The 25,274-nt window shown below is 54.1% G+C and overlaps 7 protein-coding genes across 7 annotated transcripts; 4 read left to right on the forward strand and 3 right to left on the reverse strand.

Annotated features, from left to right (window-relative positions):
- Positions 1-1,846: 1,846 nt before the first annotated feature.
- On the forward strand, positions 1,847-3,562 carry CCMA1212_002176 (uncharacterized protein; the record flags this gene model as incomplete). The annotated part of the gene is made up of 6 exons (XM_073699570.1): positions 1,847-2,004; positions 2,078-2,114; positions 2,180-2,276; positions 2,351-3,131; positions 3,201-3,363; positions 3,454-3,562. The coding sequence occupies exons 1-6, from the start codon at positions 1,908-1,910 to the stop codon at positions 3,560-3,562; spliced, it is 1,284 nt and encodes a 427-aa protein (XP_073562247.1). The 5' UTR covers positions 1,847-1,907.
- Positions 3,563-4,792: 1,230 nt separating this feature from the next.
- On the reverse strand, positions 4,793-8,142 carry CCMA1212_002177 (FACT complex subunit SPT16; the record flags this gene model as incomplete). Its single annotated transcript, XM_073699571.1, has 5 exons — positions 4,793-5,907; positions 5,967-7,572; positions 7,634-7,755; positions 7,822-7,906; positions 7,966-8,142. 5 exons carry the CDS (start codon positions 8,140-8,142, stop codon positions 4,793-4,795), a joined length of 3,105 nt encoding a protein of 1,034 aa, XP_073562248.1.
- A 2,125-nt stretch (positions 8,143-10,267) lies between these two features.
- CCMA1212_002178 (uncharacterized protein) lies at positions 10,268-11,929 on the forward strand (the record flags this gene model as incomplete). Its single annotated transcript, XM_073699572.1, has 1 exon — positions 10,268-11,929. One exon carries the CDS (start codon positions 10,268-10,270, stop codon positions 11,927-11,929), a length of 1,662 nt encoding a protein of 553 aa, XP_073562241.1.
- Positions 11,930-13,541: 1,612 nt separating this feature from the next.
- CCMA1212_002179 (Regulator of cytoskeleton and endocytosis) lies at positions 13,542-15,016 on the reverse strand (the record flags this gene model as incomplete). Its single annotated transcript, XM_073699573.1, has 3 exons — positions 13,542-13,564; positions 13,630-14,866; positions 14,981-15,016. 3 exons carry the CDS (start codon positions 15,014-15,016, stop codon positions 13,542-13,544), a joined length of 1,296 nt encoding a protein of 431 aa, XP_073562242.1.
- A 1,069-nt stretch (positions 15,017-16,085) lies between these two features.
- Positions 16,086-17,908, forward strand: CCMA1212_002180 (uncharacterized protein; the record flags this gene model as incomplete). The annotated part of the gene is made up of 3 exons (XM_073699574.1): positions 16,086-16,338; positions 16,417-17,240; positions 17,486-17,908. 3 exons carry the CDS (start codon positions 16,086-16,088, stop codon positions 17,906-17,908), a joined length of 1,500 nt encoding a protein of 499 aa, XP_073561760.1.
- A 922-nt stretch (positions 17,909-18,830) lies between these two features.
- Positions 18,831-19,440, forward strand: CCMA1212_002181 (uncharacterized protein; the record flags this gene model as incomplete). The annotated part of the gene is made up of 2 exons (XM_073699575.1): positions 18,831-19,133; positions 19,198-19,440. The coding sequence occupies 2 exons, from the start codon at positions 18,831-18,833 to the stop codon at positions 19,438-19,440; spliced, it is 546 nt and encodes a 181-aa protein (XP_073561759.1).
- Positions 19,441-19,831: 391 nt separating this feature from the next.
- CCMA1212_002182 (uncharacterized protein) lies at positions 19,832-21,572 on the reverse strand (the record flags this gene model as incomplete). The annotated part of the gene is made up of 3 exons (XM_073699576.1): positions 19,832-20,831; positions 20,943-21,198; positions 21,314-21,572. The coding sequence occupies 3 exons, from the start codon at positions 21,570-21,572 to the stop codon at positions 19,832-19,834; spliced, it is 1,515 nt and encodes a 504-aa protein (XP_073561758.1).
- Positions 21,573-25,274: the final 3,702 nt, after the last annotated feature.

Genomic DNA, 25,274 nt, shown 5'->3' on the forward strand with positions numbered 1-25,274 from the left:
GGTGCAGAAGGATTCTGCGGAAGCACGAGCACTGGAGGAACTGGAGACAATAGGCCGACTGCCCCTTTGTCCGTCGCCGATTTGCCTGTGCGCGGCTTACTCAGGACTTACTCGGATGCCTGATGGACTGCTTGATTGCGTACCTGTTCAGCGAGTGCGAGGGTCGATGCACAGTAAGTACAGAATGCCACTGGCCCATGGGCTGTCCCAAGGACGACAAATGTTGGAACTCTCGAACCGAATATCCCTGCTCATATGGACGATTTGCGAGGTGCATGTGCATACGAACACATGTATCGATGACAGCCTGCTCTCTTGGATTCGTCCCCGGCTTTACTCGAATGGGCCGCATAAGCGCGTCTCGCAGCCGCAGGCAGCCAGCCATGAAACTGGAAGCTGCATGGCGCCCACTGGCTTCAGCTCTCCAGACGACAAGACAGAGAAGGGAAGCCGAGTAACTTGGACAAGTGCATCGGAGGTTGTTCGGTCGCTACCTCCTCTCTCGCCGTCGTCCTGGGATGGCTCTACAATCTAGAGGCTCCGGGTGATATGCACGTATCGTTCGCTTGCATTGGGGCGTTGGTTGAACAAATGGATGTCAATCACGGAGTACAGGGGACATCAGCTCCTTCGTAAGGCATATGCGAAAAGCCGATCCAACGATACCCGGCCTGCCGTGACAAGTGATCGTCTCTCGTGGAAGACGGCAAAGCTTCCATCGGTTGATCAGCTGCGCACACTCATGAAAGGCCCATGTGGCATCTAATTCCGCTGATGGAGATGCCGCAATGAAAATCACTCGTCCGGAGTGTCCGCCTGCACGCTTAGTGCTTGGCAAGTCGGAGCAGTGACATCAAGCCTGAGAAGGAGAAGCGTGATTCTGCTTTCAAGGGGCCGTTGATCAAAATTTTACCTCTAGGACTTCAGAACCTGGTCTGTCAGAGATGAGCAGCCGCGATATTGCAGCTCATAGCTCCATCATTCTATATGAGGATTCGTCGCTCGATCCTCTAGAATACCGGAGGCAGATGGTATATATAGTATATACGGCGACTAAGGGCAGAAGTATCAGGACAGTGAATGAGCTCCACGACGATGCGTGCAGCTGTCTGGTAGAAGCGAGATGGGCATTTGGCTGCCACTTCATGCGGCGTTGATCCCTGGCCTCCTTTCTTTCCGCCTTATGGGAAATCAGTTGCGGCACATCGAACTAACTAGCAAGTTGACATCAGCGAAATGAGCACTGGACGTCTTGTCAGTCGGGAGAATCATGAGCCAGCATCTTGAGTAATTTTGATCACATATGAGCAGCCAGACCCGGGTAAAGAGTAGTCCGATACTTGGATTTATTACTCTGGCGGTTTACCGTCCGTCTGTGTCCTCTTGTTTGGCGAATTACACGATGCTAACTCGATAAACGAACCACCACTTTGAATGGGACATGACTAATCATTGATTCAACTACACTTGGCTACCTTTTAGCTTATCGTGCGGACAAATGCTGGCCGATGCACGTCACCATGAAATGAATGAGGAAGAGAGACAGAAAACACCATGTCGGCGCTCGCATCGTCGCAATTCCAGTCGGTTTGATACAGCACCTACCCTAGAGTTATGTGCCGAGTTGCGCCACAACTCTTTTTCTCGGTCCCATCACCTTCCACGCAGATTCACGGGCATGGAAAGCCCGGATCCTGCTGACGCAGCGTGCACCGCCACGTTTCCACACAGCCTTGGCAGACTCGTAATGCGCACACCAGCCACAGCCATGAACGCTCTGAACTGTCCGTGTTTCGAGGCCCTTTCAAACCCCTTGGAACAACCTCCATCATCCATCGTCCTGTAGCCGCCCAGCCTCATCTCGAATCTCGCGCGCTGCTGCTGCTGCGCCCGTCGAACCCGCCGTCATGTCCGACTCACCGCGAGGCGGTCATACCGACTCGATCGACTCCCACGATTCCGCCCCGAACAAGCCGGACAAGAAGAAGAGCCGCCGCCCTGCGAGTGAGTGCTGGAGGATGCCTCTGGATGCGCCCCTGGGAGAGACGCGCGAGTGCTGACGACGAGACCATCACAGACACGGCCTTTCGACAACAGCGACTCAAAGCCTGGCAGTGGGTGTCCTCGATCACTCCACGGCGCAAGAAGCCCGAGTCCGCGCATGCTGACAGCCTCGCAGACCCATTCTTACGCCAAAGACAGTCTTGCCGCTGTTCTTCGCCATCGGCGTCATTTTCGCTCCAATCGGCGGCCTGCTGCTATATGCCAGCACCCAGGTATTTTCAGACTCTTCTGTTTGCTTTCTTCGAGTCGCTGCACACGGATGCTGATGGATTGGGACCTCGCGCAGGTGCAAGAGATTCGCCTGGATTACACCCACTGCAGAACCGATGCTCCCGACTTCAACAAGGGCTTCGGCCCCATGCGCGGCAGCGACGTAGAGACTGCGTTCAAGAGCTCCAACTCGTCGATTGACGCGCAATGGGCCGTGCAGTCCGGCGTCAACATCACAGTCAACCCGGGCGTCAACGTGACTGGCAACCGATGCTATTTGCGATTCAACATCCCCGAGAGCATGGGCCCGCCAGTCCTGTTTTACTACCAGCTCACCAACTTCTACCAGAACCACCGCCGCTACGCCGACTCGTTCGACGTTGATCAGCTCAAGGGACACAACAGATCGTATGGCGACATCCATAGTGGAAAATGCACTCCTCTGTATGGCGAGACCGTCGACGGTGTTAAGAAACCGTACTACCCGTGCGGCCTCATTGCCAACTCCATGTTCAACGACACGTATACCAGCCCCGAGCTCCTGAACCCTCCCGGAGGCCGTGGTAACGAGACGCGAACATATCGGATGGAGAACAACACCAACATCGCCTGGAGCAGCGACAGAGAGCTGTACAACCCTACGACGCAATCCTTGAGCGAGATTGTGCCGCCGCCCAACTGGCGTGAGCGCTGGCCCGACGGCTATACCAAGGAGAACCCTCCGCCCAACCTGAAGACATGGGAGGCATTCCAGGTCTGGATGCGCACTGCCGGCTTGCCGACATTCAGCAAGCTCTACCAGCGCAATGACACCGTAGCCATGGCTGAGGGACGCTACCAGATTGCCATTGATGACTGTATGTGATATATGTTGACTGCGCCCCAGATGTCCGCGCAAAGCCGTCGTGCTAACCGTGACATGACAGTTTTCCCCACCACCGAATACAGGGGCACCAAGTCCATCATCATCACCACCCGTACCGTTGTGGGCGGTCGCAACAACTTCCTGGGCATCGCCTACATTGTCGTTGCCGGCCTCTGCATCGTCCTCGGCGTCATCTTCCTCGCCTCCCATCTCATCAAGCCAAGGTATGTTTGATATATGCCCGTCCACTCGACCATTCTACACGCCCCCTCCCCCCTCTTCCTTTCTCCTCCTGCTGACATGTCGACTATCAGAAAACTCGGCGACCACACCTACTTGTCGTGGAACAACGTCCCAGCATCCAAGCCCGGCGGCAGCACCGCCGTGGCCTCCGGCCGTGAGATCCGTCCCGGCGAGGCCTAGGCGACTCGCGACAGCTCCCGCACGGCGCTCCGCAAGGCCCCGATGCATCATCCCGGGGGCGGCTTCCGCTCGCGCATCTTCCGGGCGCCCATGAGCCCGAGGTTTCACAGCAAGCTCTACGACCGCTTGAGCCACCGACCTGCGTAGACTTTTGAAAAAAAAAAAAGAAGAAGATGGGAAAGGAGAAGAAAAAAAAGACACACAAAAAGCAGCCGGGAGGTTTCAATGCGGGTGGCCAAAGGAAGTGACGAGCTAGGTGCTGGTTCGCCCCCCTTTTTTTTTCTTATTCCTCATGTGGCTTTATATCGATGTAATGCATTGCTTTTTTTGTTGTTTCCTACCTCGTTGGCCGGCTTTTGTTTAAGTTTGTCCTTACAATTTCCCCTTTCCACATCTTTTGGTTGAGTCTGTTTAAAGGGGCACGGCGACCCCTTCCTTTCCTCCCTTTTCCTATTGCTACACCACGCTTTCATGGCCAAAACGATCATTACTCAAAAGGAAACAAAACAAAACACAACCATGAAAAAAAAGAGGCGGTGTTTCGCTTCACGCTCACGTCAGCACATGACGAAACATGCGTGGATGGAAACATTCCCTTGGGAGGAGAGAGGGAAGGACGAAGGATTCTGCGCCCTTGTTGGAGTTACGGAGTTATGAGGCCGTTCTTTGTCGCAGACAAACACACTTTTTTTGTTTGCCCTGTTACTGGCCTACAGCTGGTTTTCCTCGAAAATGACTGGCAAGGGGCTATTGATAGAAAAATGTAGCATCTTGTTAACCCTACCTGTTCGGGCATGTCGAGATTTTAATCCATTACTGAAATGGAATCTACCGTAACGAAACGGTACATAGGTATGACCGTGATGTTGACAAATCAATCAGAAAAAGTGATAGGTACCTAGGTACCTAGTAGTGAGGGAGTAGGTAAGGTAAGGTACCTATTGGAGTCACAATAGGTACGTCGACATGAACACGCAAATAAGATGGAAGGCAAGATAGTATGAGACGTAAACAAAAGCCACAAGGGCTACCAGTATTCATTACACAGCCGTATCGGCACACATTTTCTTTCTTCATACAAGTTCCAACACTGAAAACACTGCCCAAGTTACCTGAGGAAAGAAAAGAAAATAGGTAGGTAAGCAAATCAAAGCCTTCTTGGCTCTCCCTATTCAACGACGAATCGGCTTCGAGCCTCTTCCACCTGTGTTGATTGATATCCTCGCAAGTTTATCGCTTGCGCTTGTTCTTGCCGCTTCGGCCCTCATCGTCATTCAGACCACTCTCGCGGTCGCGCTTCCTGGCCTTCTTCTCCAGCTCATCCCAGTCCTCGCCCTCATCCTCGCTGTCAACATCGGCCTCGTCATCTTCATCATCGTCACTGGCATTGCTGCCAAAGTCAGAGTCTTCCTCGCTGGACTCTGACGCCTCGTCCAGCTCATCCTCGTCCATCTCGAAAGCTGATTCTTCCTCGGACTCGTCCTCGGCGCCTGAATCATCAGAGTCGGCCTGCAAGAACGACCAACCACCGTCGACGAAGAACTGGTGTGTATCTTGGTTGACGGTCTTCATAATCGTCGGCCAGTTGAGGTTGAGAGGACCCTCGGTGAAGGCGATGTCCGAAGAGTCCAGCCAATCCTTGACCTGATCGAGGAATTCGACCGGGATGGTGTTGATGTGGTATGGAGGCCGTGTAAAGTCCTTGAAGACAAAGACCATATCAAAGTTCTTCAATCCAAACTGGACACGCTCCAAGTGAGCAATTTCGATATCCTCAATCGTAATCACCATGAACGGCGGTTCCACCACCTGGATGAGGCAGTCCGTAGTTGGCTGAATGAAGACATTACTGCGGAACGGCACACCGTTGAATCCGAGCTCCCGGATGGGCATGTCTACTTCAATGTTCTCGCTGCGACCGGCTTCGGCAATCTTCTGGGCAAAGCCCTGGAACAGCCTGTCCAGTTCGGCACGGCGGCGCCGCTCTTCTTGTTCCGCCTCGAACTCGTCCTCATCTCCATAGCGGTACTTTCGTTTCCTGTTACCGGTTTCGTCGAACTGGATATCGGTCGCTTCACGGTAGAATTGCACATCCTTGGTCTTCTTCTTGTTGCCCACAATGATGGGGTCCTTGAGGTGAATGTGGATAATGACAATCAGCTCGTGCTGGCAGGGCTGGAAGAAGAGGTGCTTGACGTTGGAGAAGAGAATGTCGACGCGATGCTGGGCATTGAGAGGCGACTGGTATCGGATACCGTTCTGGTGTATCTCGACCTTTCCAGGTACCCTCTTGCCCTCCATAGCTGGTCGGATATACACGTTATCCAAGACAGCGGGACGACGGTCTTGGTGCAAATAGTTAGCATCCATCGTTCGCCTGAGGGGCCAGACATGTCAGACTTACTTCTGATTTCCGCCAGCTTGTCCTGTTCCACAACATCCTCCATATCCTTCTTCTCTTGCTCCTTCTTGACAACGTCGCGCTTCAGGTTCGAGATCTGAGTCGCTATCTCACTGTATCTGTCTCCATCGAGCGACCGGAATGTCAAGCTGCGGACGAAGTGAGCAGACGCATCCTCAAACGGCTGATCATCCTTCCTGCCAACACCTTGACCCGGGGACAAAAAGTTGATTCGCAAAAAGGCGAATTCTCCCTCGTCACTCTTGCTGGCGTTCTTGATGGTGTTGATGTGGAAGGGAACGGGTCGACCCATGATGGGAAGGACGACTGTGTTGTTCTTTGAGTCGACAACAATCTCCAGGTTCTTGATCTTTGGGGGGAACTGGTTGTCTCGCTTGTACGACTCGAAGCGCTTGAACTTCTTGACCTCGCCGCCATTCTGCCCGCCCGTTGACTCGGAGAAGCGGGCCAGGCCCTCCTTTTGCTTTTTGGCGGCCAGTTCTTTCTGATGCTCTCGACGCTTCTTATCTGCATCCTCGTCCGTTGTTGCCGTGCGCTCGGAGCGGAGTCGAGTGCTGGTAATGTTCTTAGTCGCGACCGCACCGACCCTCGAATCCTTCTTCTCCTTCTTGGGCGTGGGCTGTGCCTCCTCATCGTCCTTGAAAAAGAATGAGTTGGCGTCGGCGCTTGTCGGCGCTTCGGCTGTAAATACCACTGGCTCTGCCGAAGTGACTCGGATGGTATCGGTGAGAACGAGCGAGTAGATCTTGCTATTCTTGTCTTGAGGCTGGGGATTCTCGATATCCTGGAACCCAGTATTGATGATCAAGGTCATGCCGTCCTTGAGGACTCGCTGGTTCTTGGCATTCAATACGAGGGTAGGGTCTTTATTCTCGAGTCCAACGCCCCAGCCAACGTTCTTCAAGAAGTGCTTTTCCATTTCAGGCTTCTTGCTCTTGATGACGGCTAATGCCTTTGCATAAACGTCCTTTGCCGCCATGCCGTCGCGGATCTCCTTGATGATGGTGTTGTGTACCATGTAAAGGAGCTTGTAGTTGCTCTCCTGCGACTTGTTGGGATCAACGAGGTAGGTTCGCGCAATAGACGAGCAGTACGACTTGTATCGCAGGCCCAGGGCGGCGATGATGATGCCGGCGTGCAGGTAGTCGTCGTTCGGTTCGGCAGCGAAGCGCAGATCGTATTTACCGCCGCTCTGGATGGAGGGTCCCAGGACCCAATCGAGCTGGCTGGGGTCGAGATCCGGAGGCAGCTTGCCCTTGCTGGGCAGCTCAACGGTCTTCCAGAACTTTGCATCGTCCAGCTTCTTGTCGACCTTGTCGGCCAGCACCGAGTGCTTGACCTTTTTCTCGGCGTCGAGGATGTTGGACATTTCGTCTAAGAAGTAGGGCGTCATGAGGGCCACGCAAGCCTTTGAGGCCGTTCGCATCGCGCGCAGTTCGCTTTCGTCCTTGATGGAGAAGGCGTGAGTGGACAAGGCGGTGGAAATGTCAACCTCCTCGACGTCCTTGCAGCGCTCGGAATACACCTTCTTCCACTCGTCGACAAAGGGGCCCTTGGACGTATCCTTGGTGATGACGCCAACCTTCTTCTGTGATGGGATTGAGTCAGCTTTGTGTGTGCAGACGGATAGGCGTCGATGGCGGCTTTACCCCCGCTTCCTTGATCTTATCTGTGACGGCGACAAAGAGCGCTTCGTTCTCGGCGGCATCCTTGCCTCTTACGAGCACCTCGATGGGAAACCGGCCACCCTTGAGTTGCTCGAGATGTTTTGCTGTAGTGCCGGTTAGCCTTGGGGTCGGTCCAGCAGCAGCTCAGCCTGGTAGGCGATGGAACAAACCTTTCTTTGCCGTGGTGAGGATGTAGAGAGCGTCGAGGGTGAGGAGCATGAGCGTCGTCGGAAACTCGTATCCCAGAAGCCAGAACTGGACCCAATGTTAGCTCTCGTAGCCAGGTGGTAGCCGGCGCGCAAGTCGGCACTTACATGCATGGCGTTGTTCTTGTGGAATTCAGGCACTTCCTCGACCTTGCCCATCATGATGACGAGGGACGAAGCGCCGCCAAACAGCCCATCCTTGGATCGGAGGTCATTCTTCCAGGCGGTGACGAGGTGCGAGAGGCGCTCCTGGAAGAGCTTGCTGTCGATCTTGATCTCCGCCATTGTGGTTAATGGATGCACATTTGGCGGGAGAAGAAGAAGAAGAAGCGGGTGGATTTGCGCAGGTGAGGCAAGGCCAAGGTTGGATCACGGGTGACGCGAAGGAAAAGTTGCTGGGCTGGCTCTGGCCCGGTCGCGTAAAGCTGTCACGTGATGGCCATCTCCTCGCGTCCTGGGAGAGGAGCCCGACAGGCTGAAGCCACCAATCTCAAGGTACCTTATCAGCACCTCGCTCTCGATGCTATGAGGTATGAATGGCACTTTGGAAGCCAATCATCATTCGTGTCTACATGTATGTGTCTGGTGCTCTGCGGTGCTGCCGTTTCCTCGTCACTCGGAGGCACCGCCTGCATGTAAGGTACTACCTAGGTACGAATGCCCATGCATACAAGCACTGCAGGTGCGTGGGTACATGTACATGTACTGCACTGAGATTCGTCGCTCTTGGTGAGGGTCAGAGGCATAACGCTGCCAATGGGATGTCAACTCTTGACAACACGCATAAGGTAAACTCCAAACGACCTCCTTATCCCTCTACAAGTAGGTAGGCTGTGGTACCTCTCTAGAACCGTTTGCCCTGAACACTAACCGCACGGAGGCAAGGAGAGAGAGCGAGAGAGAGAGAGTGGTAACTTACCTAAGTATCTGTCAGCCCGTTTTGAACATTGTTGCATGTGATATGAGGCTCTGCGACGTAGTGGGCAGGCAGCAAACAAGTGGGTGTGATGGTACGACCAGTACCATCCCTGCCTCGAGCCAATGGTTCATGCCTCTGTCATAAAGGTCACAAAGGGAAAGAATACATGGACATAGATATCCGCGATTCAATCCTCTGCACATCCTCTCTTCAACCAGCGACTCACTAGAGCTGATCCGTATATCTATAGCCAAGCGAGGCAGCCAACCATGAATTTGGTCAAGCCTGTGATGAACCCCCTTCACCCTTCCGGAATGTCCTTGGCAGCATCTTTAATAGATACTTTACCCACGCTGCTCTGTCTCAGGCCGATTACGAGCCTCGACGACGAGGTTCGTGATTCTCAGTGAGCACAAACAAATAAAGCCAAGCGACCCCTCGCGAGAGACATGGATGGAAAGCTGACGCGCGGTCTAGCATTGATCCCTGTTGGCGGCTCAAAATGCTGGTGCTCTCGAGCTTTATGTTTTGCTACCTCTAGTCCGCACTAAGATTTCAGCCTCCTACCTACCCTGCCTGTACTCCAGGGTCTCCTGATATGTAACGTGAACCCCAATAATAACTCTATCGACCCCCTTACCTCAGACTATGTCTTGCTCTTGCCCTCTGTTCACTATCTGTACAACGGCCTGAGCTCACCGAACCTTGGGCTGTTCAGCAGCATCTCCCGCGTTCAAGTGCGAATGAAGCCATGCCACGGGCCTGGGTGTGATCGTGCTGGCCTTAGAGGCACTTGCACGAGCTCCCGGCTTGGAACTTCAGCCTCTCTTTATTCGAGCCAAGCAAGCGAGCGAGCGAGCGAGCATCATTCTTGATCCAGCGGCATGCTTCCGAGCCTTTCCGGTGATCTGACTCAGTGCCCGGGGTGCAGCAAGCAGAAAGGAGGAGGCAGGATTGAAGCTATAGGTCCTGTCTTTCCTTGTAAATGCCGTCCTGGACCGTTCCATCGCCACTACCTAGTTCTGTACTCTACTCTGCCATAAGATTCTCCCCGCAAGCCTCCCAATAATCAAGTCTCTCTTCCTTTTGTCACTTATTGTGGCCTCCTTTCGACTCGCGCTCTTTCACCTACTTTGGTTCGTAGCCATGAGCCTCTGTCGGGTCCCCTCCGAAATCCTTCGGCTCATAGCAGCGAGCCTCGATCCCGATGATCTCTTCAATCTGGCATTGACTAGCCGCCATTTCGAGCACGTTATTCATGACGGGGTCATCTGCCGAAGCGTCCTAGAGGTTTGTCATTGCGATATTCCACTGTTACTCAATCCACGCTTGATACATGTATGAATACTGACCGCGGGCACCGCAAAGAATGCCAGATATTCTCCAGAATATAGACAATGCAAAGCCAGAAACGCCAAAGATCAAGCAACACAACCGGAAGAATATGCCAGAGCGTTGAGGATACTTGTCAAACGGCGCCGAGCCGTTCAGATGGCCCGTCCTTTTCAAGTGCTGGAAGTCTCCAGAGAAGCCGTTCACTTTACATATGCAAATGGCGCCGTGTGCTATACTACGAAGCAAACCTCACCTGTCCATCAACACCATCTGCGAATCCTGACTCTGAAGGGTCCATCTGCCAAGGATGTGAGCATAGACGTTCTTCAGCTGATAGGGGATTCCGCCATAACAGATTTCGAGGAGAGTCGGCCGTACCAGTTCAAACCGCTGTATCATGCAGATGGCATAGTTTCATGCCTATACGATCAGAGAAAATCTCCTGCTTCTAGTCGCTGGTTGATCATATATAGCCTGAAAGATGACAGGATTCTAAGCTCCCACCCGCTGCGCTCGAGTTCGAACATCTTTGTTCGCAACAACGACAGATATCTCTATTACGGCACAAGGTCCGAATTAGTGGAGGGACAGCGGCGATGGTCTATCTGTGGGTTCAATCTGAATACGTCAAGCTGGCTACCTCGAAGATTCATCCTTCGGGATCTGGTTGGCGCTGATGTCGGATCGACAATATGCTTCGAGCTCTTTGACGACCTTCTGTACGGCGTTTCGAGCCAGGAGGTGGCCGAAGTGGAAGATGCCGAATGGGGCTCGCCGGGAAGCCCGCTCAACTCCTTCTACTACGCCTTTCAGCTCCCTCTGGGAGACCATCCCACCATCAAAGTCTTGCCGAGATCTGCTCTGTGGAGGCGAGGTGCTACAGACGGTCCAATCGACGACCGCTGGAACCAACTTCAGCTTGGACAAGACGAGAAAACCGGCCGAGTGTCCATTTTCGAAACCCGAAAGGAGTGGCTCACGTCGTGGAGTCGGCGATCCTGTTACCGAAAGCAACTCTCCTGGCCATCTTTCTGCGACAACACCGACTGGCATGGCGATGGCAAGTGCGGCAATGGGTGGAACGTCATGCCCCCAAAGGAAACGAAACTGGGGGACAGTGTTCACCGTGGCGACAATGGCTTCTGCTCTTCAACGTTCGACTTCCGCAACTCTCCGGTTCGTTCTTACAACCCCAGCTGCCAAGCCTTTGTGGACATTGTAAGCACAACCATGGCCTCGAGCCCGACAGCCAAGCGGTTGCGGTTGCGGGTCAGAAGCCGACCGCATGAGTCGTGCCCAACTCTGGGATCACGCCAGTTACCACCATCGCCGAACGGAGTGGCCGATGCTGCCAACGAGTCGGAAGATCAACACGTCAGACTCTGGCCGGTGGACCACTTGGAACAAGACGAGCAACGCAGCACGTCTCCAGAGCAGCCTTGGGACCATTATATCGACGAGCTTCTCAATCCCGTGGCGTACTTTGACGACATCGACTCAGCAATGGACGAGAGCGTCATTGTTTACTCTCCCAAGTCTGTGTATCCCCCTGATGAGCCACGATCCATCGTCGTCGTTTCCTTTGATCCCAGCCTGCGTTTCGAGGGGCTATGCCATGCAAGCTCGACACCGCCATCTGGGACAAGCAGCCAGCTGGAAAAGGACAACGCCTCTCTGAGCTTTTCGCAATGTGGGCGGGACCCTACGGAGAGCCAGCAACAATTCGCGAGGATTCGCGGTCTGGACCTTTCTCGCTTGCCCAAGAAAAGCGAGAAGACGACCCATACATCCTCCACCCCATCACCGAAGGGCATCTAGGTGCATTCACTTTCGGGGAGAAGCCGATTCCGAGATTTCATACCGATGAACGCGGCTCAATTGTACTGCAGATGGCTTTTTGGTTGAAGACCTAAAGTGAGCTATCATCACGGCACATGGGATTTGACAACAAGCCCTTCCTCTTGGGTCCTGCCGCTTCATCAGCACAGCTCAGCCGTGAGAGCCTTGGAAACCCAACGCAAGGAGACAGAAGCTCCCTTGCCGAAACCTGAGGTACATCAGTTGAAGACTAACTCGCTCAACTACTCTTGGCATCATGTCGGGGTGTATCTCTATCTGGTGCTTCTAGGGAGAAGCCCGAGACCTGCCGACGTTTGACACCGAATCTTGATACTGCCCAACATTGGCTAGTATGTACGACTCAATAGGCACCACCGCTTCGACGAATGAGACGGACCACCATACAAGGACTTCGTCATTACTGCAGGGGTGCGGACTCTTTGTCTGCCTCGCCAGCTGAGTCTACCTTGGCTAAGACAAACCTGGTTGGAATCTGCATTGGATGCTGCGTCTACTAAGCGATGCAACGGGTACGAGCGAACACGCAATAAGCCTCTATTGTCCACGAATGTATCTACTGATACACAGTACGGTCCTTTACTTTTTCTCATGTGTCACGAATATCACAACGAAAGCTCTCTCACGTTTCACATGTCGCAAACACAACATTAACTCCCACACGCGGAATTTTGGGAAATGTCAGGGAAAGCACCGTATCTACGCACATACATATGTATACATGCACGTATGCCGCACATTGGGCTCGAAACGTGGCTTTATCGATATAGTCATGCCGCATACTACTGTCCATAGATGAACACAATTCGACGGTAATAGATATATGATGTATCACCGGCATTTCATTTCTTTTAATATGTTTTGCTTTTTGAAGCTCCTTGTGTAATCACTTACTCTCTCTCCTGGACAATTGTCACATTTCCATTGGACGTCGGTCAAGTAGCCGCAGCTTCATCCGCTTTGCATCAAGTGCTGTAAGAAGGCGGTCGTACAACTCCGACGAGGACATGTTGTCTTCGTATCGTGCAATGCAATCAATCAATCATATGATGTGTGTGACGCCAAGTGACGTGCTCATTCCTCGTCATCAAAAAACATCACACGAATCCCCAGGTCCAGGCAAAGATGCAGTCATCCTCGCAAAAACCGAGTCTCACACCTCCAAGGCGCTGTCCAGATAGACATGCCTATGTTACACAGCCCGAAAGTGAGCAAGCATCAACATACGGGAAGGCTCGAGAGAAGAAAATTAGGTATTTCCGCTTTGTGAATCCTGATCATCAAAAGTACACTATGTACATGTTGTAGGGCCTAAACCTGTGGTGATGCGATGTGAATTCCCCTGGCATTTGCTCTAAGGTGTTAAGTTGGAGGAGGGAAGAAGAGAGAAAACGGGAAGTTGGGGAAAAGGGAAACGCTCCGTCTCCCTTTTCTAAGGCACTTTCGTCCACTTGACATCGTCACTTCTCCTTCTTCTGATCCTCGTCGCCGTTCCTGGACTTGATGGGTTGCATGATTCCGCATCACGTTTGCTTCGTTCGCCGTTGCTATCTCCCCTGTATTGCTTTGTGGTCTAATTCAGCTTGACGTAGTTTCCTGCAGCAGCATTAGCATTTCAATGTTTGAAAGAGTAGCATAGCATCTAGAGGAAACAAGCATACCTGGAAACTGTCCCGTCTTGCCATTCACCTTGCCCGTCCACCACTCATTCTCGTTCTGCGTCCTCTGTATAATCTCAATGACGTCTCCCGCCCGGAAACTCAAGTCACCCTCCGCCTGCGCCGCGTAGTCGTACAGTGCCGTCACCGTCTCGGCCGGCGGAGCGCCGCTCAGGCGGCTGGGCTTCGGTTTCGGCGGCGGCGGGGGCTTGGCCTTGCCGGCGACCAGCGTGGAGAGGGCGCCCGCGCCGGGCTTCGTCGCAGCGCTATACGGCGGCGGCGCGGCGGACGCTTCGCCTGCGTCTGCGTGCTCCGTCTGGAAGCTGCCGAACTTGGGACTCGTCTTCTCTGATGTCGCGGAGCCTGCGGTGAGCAGGCCCTGGGGCTTGCTGGATTCCAGGGCAGGGCGGCCGAGGGCCTTGGGAGGCGGCCGCCGCTGTCCGGTGGTCTTGAACCGCACAATGGAGAGAGCTTCGGCGCGCTCCTGGATATCGCCCCGCTTCTCGATGAAGGCCTCCTCAATGTCCCTAGTCAGGTCAAAGTAGCCAATATCGCACCGCTGCATCCGCTCGTGTAATGTGTAGAAGATGTTGAGCTGCATGTAGTAGAAGGACTGGAAGAGCGGCTTGATGAACTCCTGCTCCAGCTGGAAGAGCTTGGGCAGCTCCTCTTTCAGTAGGTTGTTGTAGTATTCAAAGTCCTGCGTTGCCTGCTCGCAGTCGCCCTCGGCCTTCCACATTGCCTTTTCGTCCTTGGGGGAGCGGTCCTTCTTGTCCTGCAGCTTCTTGAGAGTGGTGCGATGCCGGTCGTAGTCGAGCTGTTTGTGGTCTCGCTTGACGGCCGTCTTGCGGATAACCTTGATGACGTCGAGCAGCTCGTTGGCCGGGCGAATAACCCTGGTCTCGATGGTGTCCAGCTCCGGCGCCAGGGTCTCCTGTAGCTCCTGAACAACGGCCTCGTACTCTTCGCAGGCACGGATGCCTTCCGGGTTGCCCTCGGGTTTTATGGAGTCGGGGTCGGACACGCGGCCGGAGATGGGCTTGTAGATCTCCGTCATTGCCTTGCTGAAGTCGATCTGGTGCTGGAGCATGCCATTGATGGCCTCGAAGTATTTCTTGGACTCATCGTGGAGCTTCTTGGTCTCCTTTTCCAGCTCCTGGAAGCGTCGCTCGGCGTCGATGTATACGGCGTCCTTGGTGTGCTCGCCGATGTTGAACTTTGATTTGAATTGTTGCGGCGCCTAGAATTATGCGAAGCACGGGTTCAGCTGCTCTGGCCGTGCTCTTCTTTTCTGTGTGTTTGCTGCGGTGTTTGGGGTGAGGGGCAAAGGGGAGATGCGAGGCGAGCGTCTTACCCTAACAAGGCTCTTCTGGAAGCCTTTGAAGCTCATGATGGCGAGCAAGTTGGTGCAATCTGCGTGCGGGAGCAAGGCAAGAGTCGAGGTCTGTGGCAGCGGCGGATAGCAAAGTTGCGCGCGCAAGGCACCGGCGATCCGGGAGAACTCGCGAGCTTGGATCTGATTGTTGATTTCGAGGTCCGAGGGCTGAGTTGATGAAGCAAATGGGACGGTGACGACGTGGGTGGAGTGGCTGTGCCCGAGCTTTTTAGCATGTGGCGCATGTCATTTCAAACTCCGGCACTCCGTCTTGGCTGGGCTTGGGTCTTGGCCTTGGCCTTGGTGGAAGCCGCCGGAATTTGCCTGGGGGGGCAGAGCCATGGCTGTGTGTGAGATGCGCCGTCATCTGATGACGGGCCATGCTTTTGTTAGCGACCTGCTTAGCCTTGGGAGACGTTGTAATGATTGACTTGCAGCGACAAGTTGGGCATCAGGCGCAAGTAAGATCGGTGGCGCACTCAAACTTGTCGTATTTTGCACACAGAGTTTGACTGACAGCAGAGCTCTAGAGCAGATATTCCTGCAGGTACAGGCAACGAAATTAATACAGAGTACGGATCTCTCTTCAGATGCCCAGTGCTTTCCACTGATGAGCAATCTCGACTGGAACACAGGCGAATGCTCACGCACGCTTGTAAAGCAGAGGCGCTCAACCGAACCACCGCCAGCTCTCTGACATGACGTCGTTTGCCTCGATATCCGAGTCCCCTTTAGCCGTCATCTCACTGCCAAAGTACCCTCCCTAGCAGTAACCTCGAGCTCCCCCGCGGCAAAGCAAGTGGCCAATCTCGGCCTTTGCATATCCGGGTCAGATCGATTTGCGCCCATCAGCGGCCCTGCCGGCGTTGAGCCGACGATGCCTCTTATTGCCCAGCCAATCAGATTGCACAGTGCCGCAGTTATCCCCGAGCCACCGAGCCGATCATTGACAAATACCAGCCCCAGTACAAATTTCACTTCCAAGAGGAAAAAAAAACCATCGCCTCCCCTCAACAACCTCCAACCTCTCGCTTTGGCTGGAGCAATTCTTTCCCCATGTAAACTATCCATCCGCACATCAGCCATGGCTAGTATTGCATCGTCAGCGCTGAGGTCGGCGAGCCGCCTCGGCTCCAGCTCGACGCTTGCTGCCGCGCCGTTGCGCGGAATCCAGAGGGCTGCCCTGGTGGCGGCTTCACGGCGGCGATATGTGACCGAGTCCAAGAAGGACAATGCGCGGGTCGAGACGGCAATCAAGCTCGACAAGAAGGACTTTGTGGACATTCCTCCGCAGATGGAGGTGGGCTCGTCCGACATGAAGGTGAGCCCGATGGCCGGTATGTCGTCCTCAACCAACCTCAGTTATCAGCAGCATGAGTGAAGAGCATACACAGAGGCTAATGCGCGCATTGCAGAGGTTCTCAAGACCGCAGCCGTCATGGAAGAGGGCCAGAGGCCCATCTACCTCGACATGCAGGCCACCACGCCTGTTGATCCCCGTGTCCTGGACGCGATGCTGCCCTTCTACGTCGGCGAGTTCGGAAACCCCCACTCAAGAACTCACGCCTACGGCTGGGAGAGCGAAAAGGCTGTCGAGGAAGCCCGGAAGCATGTGGCGGACCTGATTGGCGCCGACCCCAAGGAGATCATCTTCACCAGCGGCGCCACGGAGAGCAACAACATGAGCATCAAGGGTGTTGCTCGATTTTTCGGCCGATCCGGCAAGAAGAAGCACATCATCACCACTCAGACGGAGCACAAGTGTGTGCTGGACAGCTGCAGGCATCTGCAGGATGAGGGGTTTGAAATCACCTATCTTCCTGTCCAGAACAACGGCTTGATCAAGATGGAGGATCTCGAAGCTGCCTTCCGGCCTGAGACGGCCCTGGTCAGCATCATGACTGTGAACAACGAGATTGGAGTCATCCAGCCGATTGAGCAGATTGGCAAGCTCTGCCGCGAGAAGAAGGTCTTCTTCCACACCGATGCCGCTCAGGCCGTCGGCAAGATCCCCATCGATGTCAATGCCCTGAACATTGACCTCATGTCCATTTCATCACATAAGATCTACGGCCCCAAGGGCATTGGCGCATGCTACGTCCGGAGACGCCCGAGGGTTCGATTGGACCCCCTGATCACCGGTGGTGGACAGGAGCGAGGTCTGCGAAGTGGTACCTTGGCACCACCGTTGGTTGCCGGCTTTGGTGAGGCATGCCGCGTTGCCAAGGAGGAGATGGAGGTAAGTTTATCTTGTTGTTTCTCTTGTTGTTTCTCTTTTAACTGCCTGCGTTACCCCTTCCGCATTCGCGTGATGATCTGCTTCTACATGCATGGCTTTCTGAATGGCCCGTGACAAGGCCCTTCGTGTTGAGTGTAGCAAACTGTCTGATTCTTGCGGTTTCCCCTTTTCGTTTTCTTGCTCAATCTTGGCTTTGAAATCATCTTGTCGGATTTCGGCATGGCTAACCGAGCATCACTGTATAGTACGATTCAAAGAGGATCAAGTTCCTGTCAGATCGACTCCTGAGTGGACTGCTGGCTATGGAGCACACTTCCCAGAATGGCGACTCCAAGTCATTCTACCCGGGCTGTGTCAACGTTTCATTTGCCTACGTCGAGGGTGAATCCCTGCTGATGGCCCTGAAGGACATTGCGCTGTCTTCGGGTAGCGCATGTACGTCGGCCTCGCTTGAGCCCAGCTACGTGCTCCGAGCGCTTGGAAACAGCGACGAGAACGCGCACAGCAGCATCCGGTTCGGCATTGGCCGCTTCACCACCGAGGCCGAGATTGACTACGTCCTGAAGGCGGTTAGGGAGCGTGTCACGTTCTTGCGCGAGCTGAGCCCGCTGTGGGAGCTTGTGCAAGAGGGCATCGATCTGAACACGATCCAGTGGAGCCAGCACTGAGGATCGTCACGAGATTGACATGACGACATCTGGTGTTTTGGGGCGGGAGGCTACCCGTCTACTGGGTCTGGGTACGGATTATAAGCGAAATCTTGATGGGAATGTGGCCATAGGCGCCGGATATTGCGCCAGTACAGGCCACGCTGTAAGAGCAAACAATGTATGTAGTGTATGATACCTGAACAACGCTCACTTATCTGCGAGCACGAAATAATGACAATTCTCAACAAAGATGAACATATTCTCGTCGATGGCACTGGCTTCGAATTCGTAGTCGTGAATTGGAGCGGAACATTCGAGATGCTTCCCAGACGATGATCCTCTGCCGTCCAACCGATACCGCGATGCAGCCCAAATTGGCAATGCACGCTGTTTCAAAGAGATCTGCGGCAGCCAATAACCGATTGATCGGAGAATGGCATCAAACATGTCAAACATGTTGTTGATCCATCCAGCTGGCACCAGTGTTTGCCTCGAGGAACGTTCAACTCGTACCGTCCAGTGATGGCCGTCACTGACGACGCTGTGACGTCATCGCGGCCACCTCCTGCGCCACAGCCTGGACAAGAACCTGCCAAGCAGCTTCACAAGCTCAAACGGCACATCAGGGTTGCGATGACATCAGCTGTGGGCTTTGATGGGTTGTGCAAAGAAGGCATGTGGTGAATTGGCTGGAAGGAGCCATGCGTGGATGGCGGCTGCAACGATCGTCATCGGAGATCAGGATTGCGGTTTCCCTTGAGGCGGCGGATGGTTGGACCTGGTATGTATATAAGAGCTTGCTTCTGCTGCCCTTCTTCACCTTTTGCACATCACAACACAAACAACTACTACTACAACCATCTCAACAACCTACAAACCCAGCAACACGCACAACAACCACTTCTTATACATCTTTTGATCCAGACTCTACTCCAGCAAAATGTCCGACAACACCAACAACAAGCCCTCCACCCTCTCGTCCTACATCAACTCCGCCACCGGCGCAGTCCAGCATGCCGTCGGCAACCTGACGGGCAGCACGGGTGACCAGGCCAAGGGCCAGGCTCGCCGGGAAAATGCCGAGGCTGAGTACGAGGCCTCTCAGGCAGCGGCCAAGCTCCCCGGAGGCACCATCTCCAGCACGGGCACCTTTACCAGGGACGACCCCAACAGGACCGAGGGCTCGTGGAACCAGACCGTGGGTGCTGCTAAGGAGACGCTTGGTGGTCTCACCGGCAACGAGGTAAGCTTCCCATTTAATGCAGTTTACATTTCAGTGGTCCAGTCATCTAACACGATGTTTGCAGTCCCTGAAGCAGTCTGGACGTGAGCAGAACCTCGAGGGCCAGCAGCAAGAAGCAAAGGGCCAGGTGCGCGACTACGGTCACGGACTTAGCGACCGTGCCCAGGGCGCGGTCGGCAGTGCCGTCGCGGGCCTTGCGCGAGACAAGGAAGGCCAGGAACGATACGAGGAGCTGCACGACAAGGGCAAGACGCAGCAGCGCGGTGCCGAGGTGGACATTCAGAAGCAGGCCGAGGCCAACTACTAGAGTGGACACTTGAGGATGGATGGATGGAGAGAAGCCTGATGGCGTGGAAAGATACCCCTAGTCATAAACGAATATCGTTGCTGTGATTATTCCCTAGTTTGATCGATGCCAAATTGAAAGATTTGATCCCTCAATATCGTGCTTGCTATGATTAGTCTGTGCTCTCTACTTCGCGTAGCCGGGGTATTCAGCATCTTGGACGATTGTGTACGTTACTCGCTGTTACCAAGCACTGACTATGTTTGCTATATCAAGAACAATGTGACATGATTGTCAGCCCAGCAGCTACCTTCTGTATCGCAGCTGTGACTACGTGACTACGTGATCCATCTACGACATGTAGCATCCTGTCCTGTGGCTCGTACCGGGCTGTGTTTCCAGGAGCACGACCTTATACATCGATGTTCCGGACCAACCACGTCAGTACACAAGTCGTCGTAGAGATAACCATGCCAAGGCAAAACGGCAAGCCCAGCCACGTCCTGAGGCCAATATCAAAGAGCGGGCCAATGATCAGCTCGCAAGCCAGCATCCCCAGAACCTCACCAGCAGCAATGACACCAAAGACGGATCCCGTTCTATGTTCCCCGACCAGAGCGAGGAGCAGCGTGCGGCACAGCGTTGGGACACCCGATCCGAGCGCAGAAACGGCGACGCCGAGAACAACGAGGCTGACCCTGCCGCCGACCACGAGGAAGAGCGATCCGAGAAGGAAGAAGACGACGCTGGCCCGAGCGAGGATCCTGTCGCGCTGGAGCGGCGAAGAGGAGGACGACGGGTTGCTGCTGCGGCGGTGGAGGAGGAGGAGGAGGAGGTACGACGTCGCGGGGAGGAGGAGGAGCAGGGTGAGGAGGGTGACGGCCGCGTTGAGGGAGAAGAGGAGGGAGGCGCGGGAGAGGGGCCAGTTGAATTGGAGGGGCATGATGCGCATGACGATGCCGTACTGGGATGTTACGGCTGGCATGGCGAGGATGGAGCCTGGGAGGAGGTAGATTGCGGGACGGCGGAAGATGGTTGCGAGGACGGATTTTGTGGGTGTTTGGGAGGAGGGGGAGGAGGAGGATGTGAGGGGGGATTCGGCGGTGGTGGTGGCCTCGTCGATGGTGTTGTGTGTGGTTTTGTTGGTGTTGTTGTTGTTGTTGTTGTTGTTGTTGTTGTTGTTGTTGTTGGAAGTGATGATGGGTGTGTCTTCGCCGATGAGGACGGGAGAGTTGCGTGCCGGGAGGGTTTCTGGCATGAGGAGGAGGAGCATGATGCCGCCTCCTGCGATGAGGCCGAGTTCGAGGAGGAGAGGGCACCAGATGGAGATTTCGGTGAGGCGGTTCGCGATCAAGGGGCCGAAGAGTTCGGAAGAGAGGACGGCGGCGACGACCCATTGGAAGCATGTTGCCCTGTTTTTATTTACACACTCGGTGTGTTAGTATCGGCGTTCTTCTCAGGGGGGGTCAACCGTATAGATATATCGGAGGGATCTTGGGAACTGGAGACGGCATCTTTCTTACCGCTTCGACTCGGGAATCACGTCGGAGATGCTGGTGAAGACCATGGCTTCGGCGACGCCCCTGCCGCCGCCGAGGAGCATGATTGCGCCGGAGCCCCAGATTGCGCGGAGGGGAACGTGGCGCCATTTCCAGCATACGAGGAGGTCGTAGGCCTCGGAGAGGAAGAGGCTGGTGATGCTCAGGGCGAGGATGGGGACGCGGCCGAGTTTGTCGGATAGCATGCCGAGGGGGAGAGCGACGAGGGCGCCTATTTTACCTTTTGCGTTAGCAGTATGTCATTCCTTGTTTTTTACTCTTAACAAGGGAGGGATGTGTGATGTCTATGATTTGGGATGTGCTTGTTCTGTCGTTGGCGTAGTGAGACGACGTACTCCCTATTGTAGAAGACACAGAAGATCCGATGTCAACGATGTTGAGCTCTCTCTGCACAGCTCGATCATGGCATTCCCGCTCGGGGAGGAGCTGGTCTGATGAGAGACCCAGGTGGTGCTTGCAGATGATGTCTTGCCAGAGCTTCATGGACGGGTAGTCGCTTATCGAGAGGCCGAGGTTGATAACGAAGAGGTTTACGACGAGAAGGGGGAGGAGCCATGGTGTTGGGACGGTGGGACGGCGGAGTTTCGGGGCCATGGCTTGTTTACTCCTCCTTTTCTTCTTTCTCGTTTTGTGATTTCCTGATTTGTTGTTGCTGAGAGATGGTGAGGGTTTGTGTGTGGTTGTGTAGGAGTGCTTGGGGATGCTTGAGATATGTCCTCCTGGGTCGACTTATACGGCGTCGAGTCTCGTTTCTGGAGCATGCAGGGAATAAAGAGACAAGTTTGAAGCCAAGGATACTATCACAGTAGATATGGCTGTTGTCACTGATCAAACCGAAGAGAAAAGGCGACTGGCTCCTTTTCAACGCTTTTCACTTTTCCATCCCAGCTCAAACCAAAACAATGGGAAGAGAATAACCAAGACAATAGCGTCAACCATTCAAAAGGGCGTTTGGCTTTTCTTTCTCTCCCCCCCTTTTTCTTTTCCAACGACAATAATGCATGCCGCCGCCGCCCATAGACAAAAATTTGCAAAAAAGCAAACACCTTCTTTTCCTTCCTTTCTCGTTCCCCCTTATCGAAGAGCCTTCTGTTATGGGCTGTTTTGGCCGCCGCAAATGCGTCGCGGCAAGTTTTTCAGCTGAAGGTGCTGTGGCCATGTTGGCTGACGTCTTTTTATGCGGCTTCCCGCTTCTATCGATTTTTTTCTGCACGGACGGCAAAAAGCGTGCAGAAACTCCTGCAAATATGTATGTAAGGAACTATCATCAGGGTCGTGGTGGGATTTGTTTGCGTGGTTGTTATTGATGGCTATTGAACCTGGTTTTATTGATGCCGTGCGATCCTTTGTTTTTTTTATATCAATTTCAGCTCATGGTCTTTGCTTGTGGCACGAGTCCTGCGCGTGCAGCAGCTGTATTGCCATCATTCATTTGGCATATTGAACGAGGCCCCTATCCGCATATCGTCGAATCTCCAGAGCAGCAGCGTCAAGATTCTTTTTCTTTACCTTTATGCACCCTTGGACAGAACCATCTCGTCTACAGTGCAATCATAGTAGACTGCTCTCAAACAAAGCATGTAGCCATGGTGAGACCTCTTCCATCCAGCAAAAGCATCAGGAGGAAAGGCACAAAGACCAGCGTGTCAATATCAAGCATCAAAAGCATGAAATGATGCACCTTAGATCAGTTCCTTGGGAAGTAGGTACAGCCCGTCGTCGAAGAGCCATTCCGGAGCTGGTAGACCTATTCATCGAATACAGAGTCCGCAGACCTGTATGCGACTTACAACATCGCCTCCTGCGCAGCTGTTACACCACAGGCAATCCCTCGGAACAACGTATCCAGAAAGCCTGGTCAATGTACGTGCAGCAAGTCGGTCTCCGGCATATGCACGCCTCCGAATTCTTCTGAACAGCGGCGGCGCGGGCATCGGGCTTCGCCGAGCCGACTTCAGGAAGTTTGTGTGTCTTCTTGGGGTAGACGGGAGGCCACCTTTGCGTCACGCTCCTCTACTCGCCCTCACTGTTTGCTCGAGGGCGCCTGATGCTGCAAAGGATGAAGGATGCCGATGTGGAATGTTCGGGGCGGCGGAGCCACATGTATTCCCCTTGTGGGGTGGAAGCACAAAGGATGAGAGAGATCATATTCATGTTGGGAACGAGCGAGGCTGGCCATGACCAGGTGATGTATCTGCCATGCATGCATGCATGCATGCACACAGCGATACTCAGATGGTACCATTCATAGCCACTCCAGATCCGTAACCAACGAGTAATGCCCCGACTTGCATCTTCAAGTGTTTGTGCACATGTTGGTTGAGGAGCCGCTGCATGCATCCCTTGCATATTCGAGGACAGTGTTGGTTGGAAACACCAGACACCTTGGCATCTCCAACTGCCGCTGTCCGTGCTGGTGGCCAACAACATCCTCCAAAGTGACAAGAATGTCAGTTGTTACACATGCTTCCTCGTCATACAAGAGCGGCTGCCCCGGATGGGGTTGCAGACCGGCTGGCCGCTTCACGGCGGCTTGGACAATACCTTGCCAACGTCTGCTGCATGGAAAGCCCACGCTTCTATTGGTACCTAGACAATAGTCAGAGCTTTCATGCGGTTGCAGAAGTCCTAAGTCGTGCTGCTCATACGCGTTGGCGCTCTATGCAGTCAGCATCCACCTTCGGGCAGGTCAAGACTCGTATGCATGGATGTGCACCCGCTGCTGCGCTTCCTAGCACGAAGATCATCGGCATACTTGTACTTGCAAGGCGGCTGCTGAGCTTTTGTGTACTGTATGTAACCATGCCTCGGCAGTTCTTTCGACCTACCTAGTAGGGAGGACTCGTACTCGTACTTGGACGCTTCGTCATACATCGGCGTCGAGACCTGCAGAGGTCCAAATCACATGGATGTAGGGCGGCGGCTTATACAGGGAGGGACCAAGCAACTGAGATAAGCGATCGGCGGATGGGACAGGCCTGACAAGTCCTTCCCAGTCTTACTTGCTGACTGAAACCCGCATGGCCTTGAGTCTCTCTGCCCAGCTACTGGTCCTCTTCTCCACTGTCCAACCGTACGGGCAGGATAGAAAGGCGAGGACGGGATAGGTTCCAGCGTGAAGGCAAGCTCGCCGACAGCGTCGAAACGAAACAACTCTCGACTCTTAGCCGAGTTCGGCTCGTCTCGTCTCTTGGCCATTGCGTAGACGAACTTTGTTGATTGGCTCAGCACCAGCAGAGACAGAAAACGCCACAAGGCCCGGCCCTGCTGGTCACACCGGCTCGGGACTTGGGAGTGATTCTGTCGGGCATGGAGATTGACCAATGCTCCTGGGCTTGTGGATGAAGGGGCACTTAATCAGGGCACTTACTCGAATGCTCCGCATCAAATCAGGTCGTGCCTTGCGATCAGCCAACGAGTACACGTATGTGGTGAGTAGAACAGCCATCACTGCTCCGAAGTGCGAGGCAGACGAGTATGAAAGGATCTGTGAGTCTCGCCCCCAAAGGATCGCGTTCTGGCAAACCAAAATGCTCCTGCTGGTGTTGGCCCCGAGCCATTCGGCCTCGTCCTAGTGGCTGAGAGCCGAGATTAGCCTTGGATTGGCGCTGCGACGACAGCTCTTGGGAGCAAAGGTAGCGAGCGGGTGGCGGCTGGTCAGTGCGTGTTGGAGAGACTAGAATTATGTACGATACAGACGTCCATCTCGAGTTATGGCGAGATCGTACTGCTTGCCGTCTGATGAAGCGTCGAGATGCTCATACATGGGACGCCAGTCGTGAGGCTGCAAATTCCCTGCACGTTATCAAAGCAGATGAAAACACCAATCTTGAGACAAGTGTCGGCGTCGAATGCTACCTGTGCGGGCATCCTTCTCTGATGGGCGGAGCGGGCAATCAGGGCCGCATTTGCGACTGACTAGCCGGCGAGGCTAGCAGACGAAGCAGCGCATCTTATCTCGTGTCCAGTCGCCCTCAGTGAAGAGAGGCTAGTAAGATAGCAGACAAACTATCAGCCTTCATTGCGGATGCTCCATCACTAGTGTAGGATGGCTTTGCTCTCGTCTGCGGAGTAATAATTCAACAAAATCCAATCCCTCGCAGAGTCTCCGTAGCACCAGCAGCGTTGGATCGTGACATCGCGACATCAGGACTGCAGTGTTGAATTAGCCGATAGCCAACTTGCCGATGCGACCTTGAGACTTGCTCCATACCGTAAAGCTCCGAAGGCTTTCAGAGAGGTAAGAGAGCACGAACAAGCAGGAGACGAAACGCGGCTGCAGATGGATGCAGTGGA

This window comes from Trichoderma ghanense (assembly GCF_004382785.1).
Source record: "Trichoderma ghanense strain CCMA-1212 chromosome Unknown scaffold_1, whole genome shotgun sequence".
NCBI classification, from domain to species: Eukaryota; Fungi; Ascomycota; class Sordariomycetes; order Hypocreales; family Hypocreaceae; genus Trichoderma; species Trichoderma ghanense.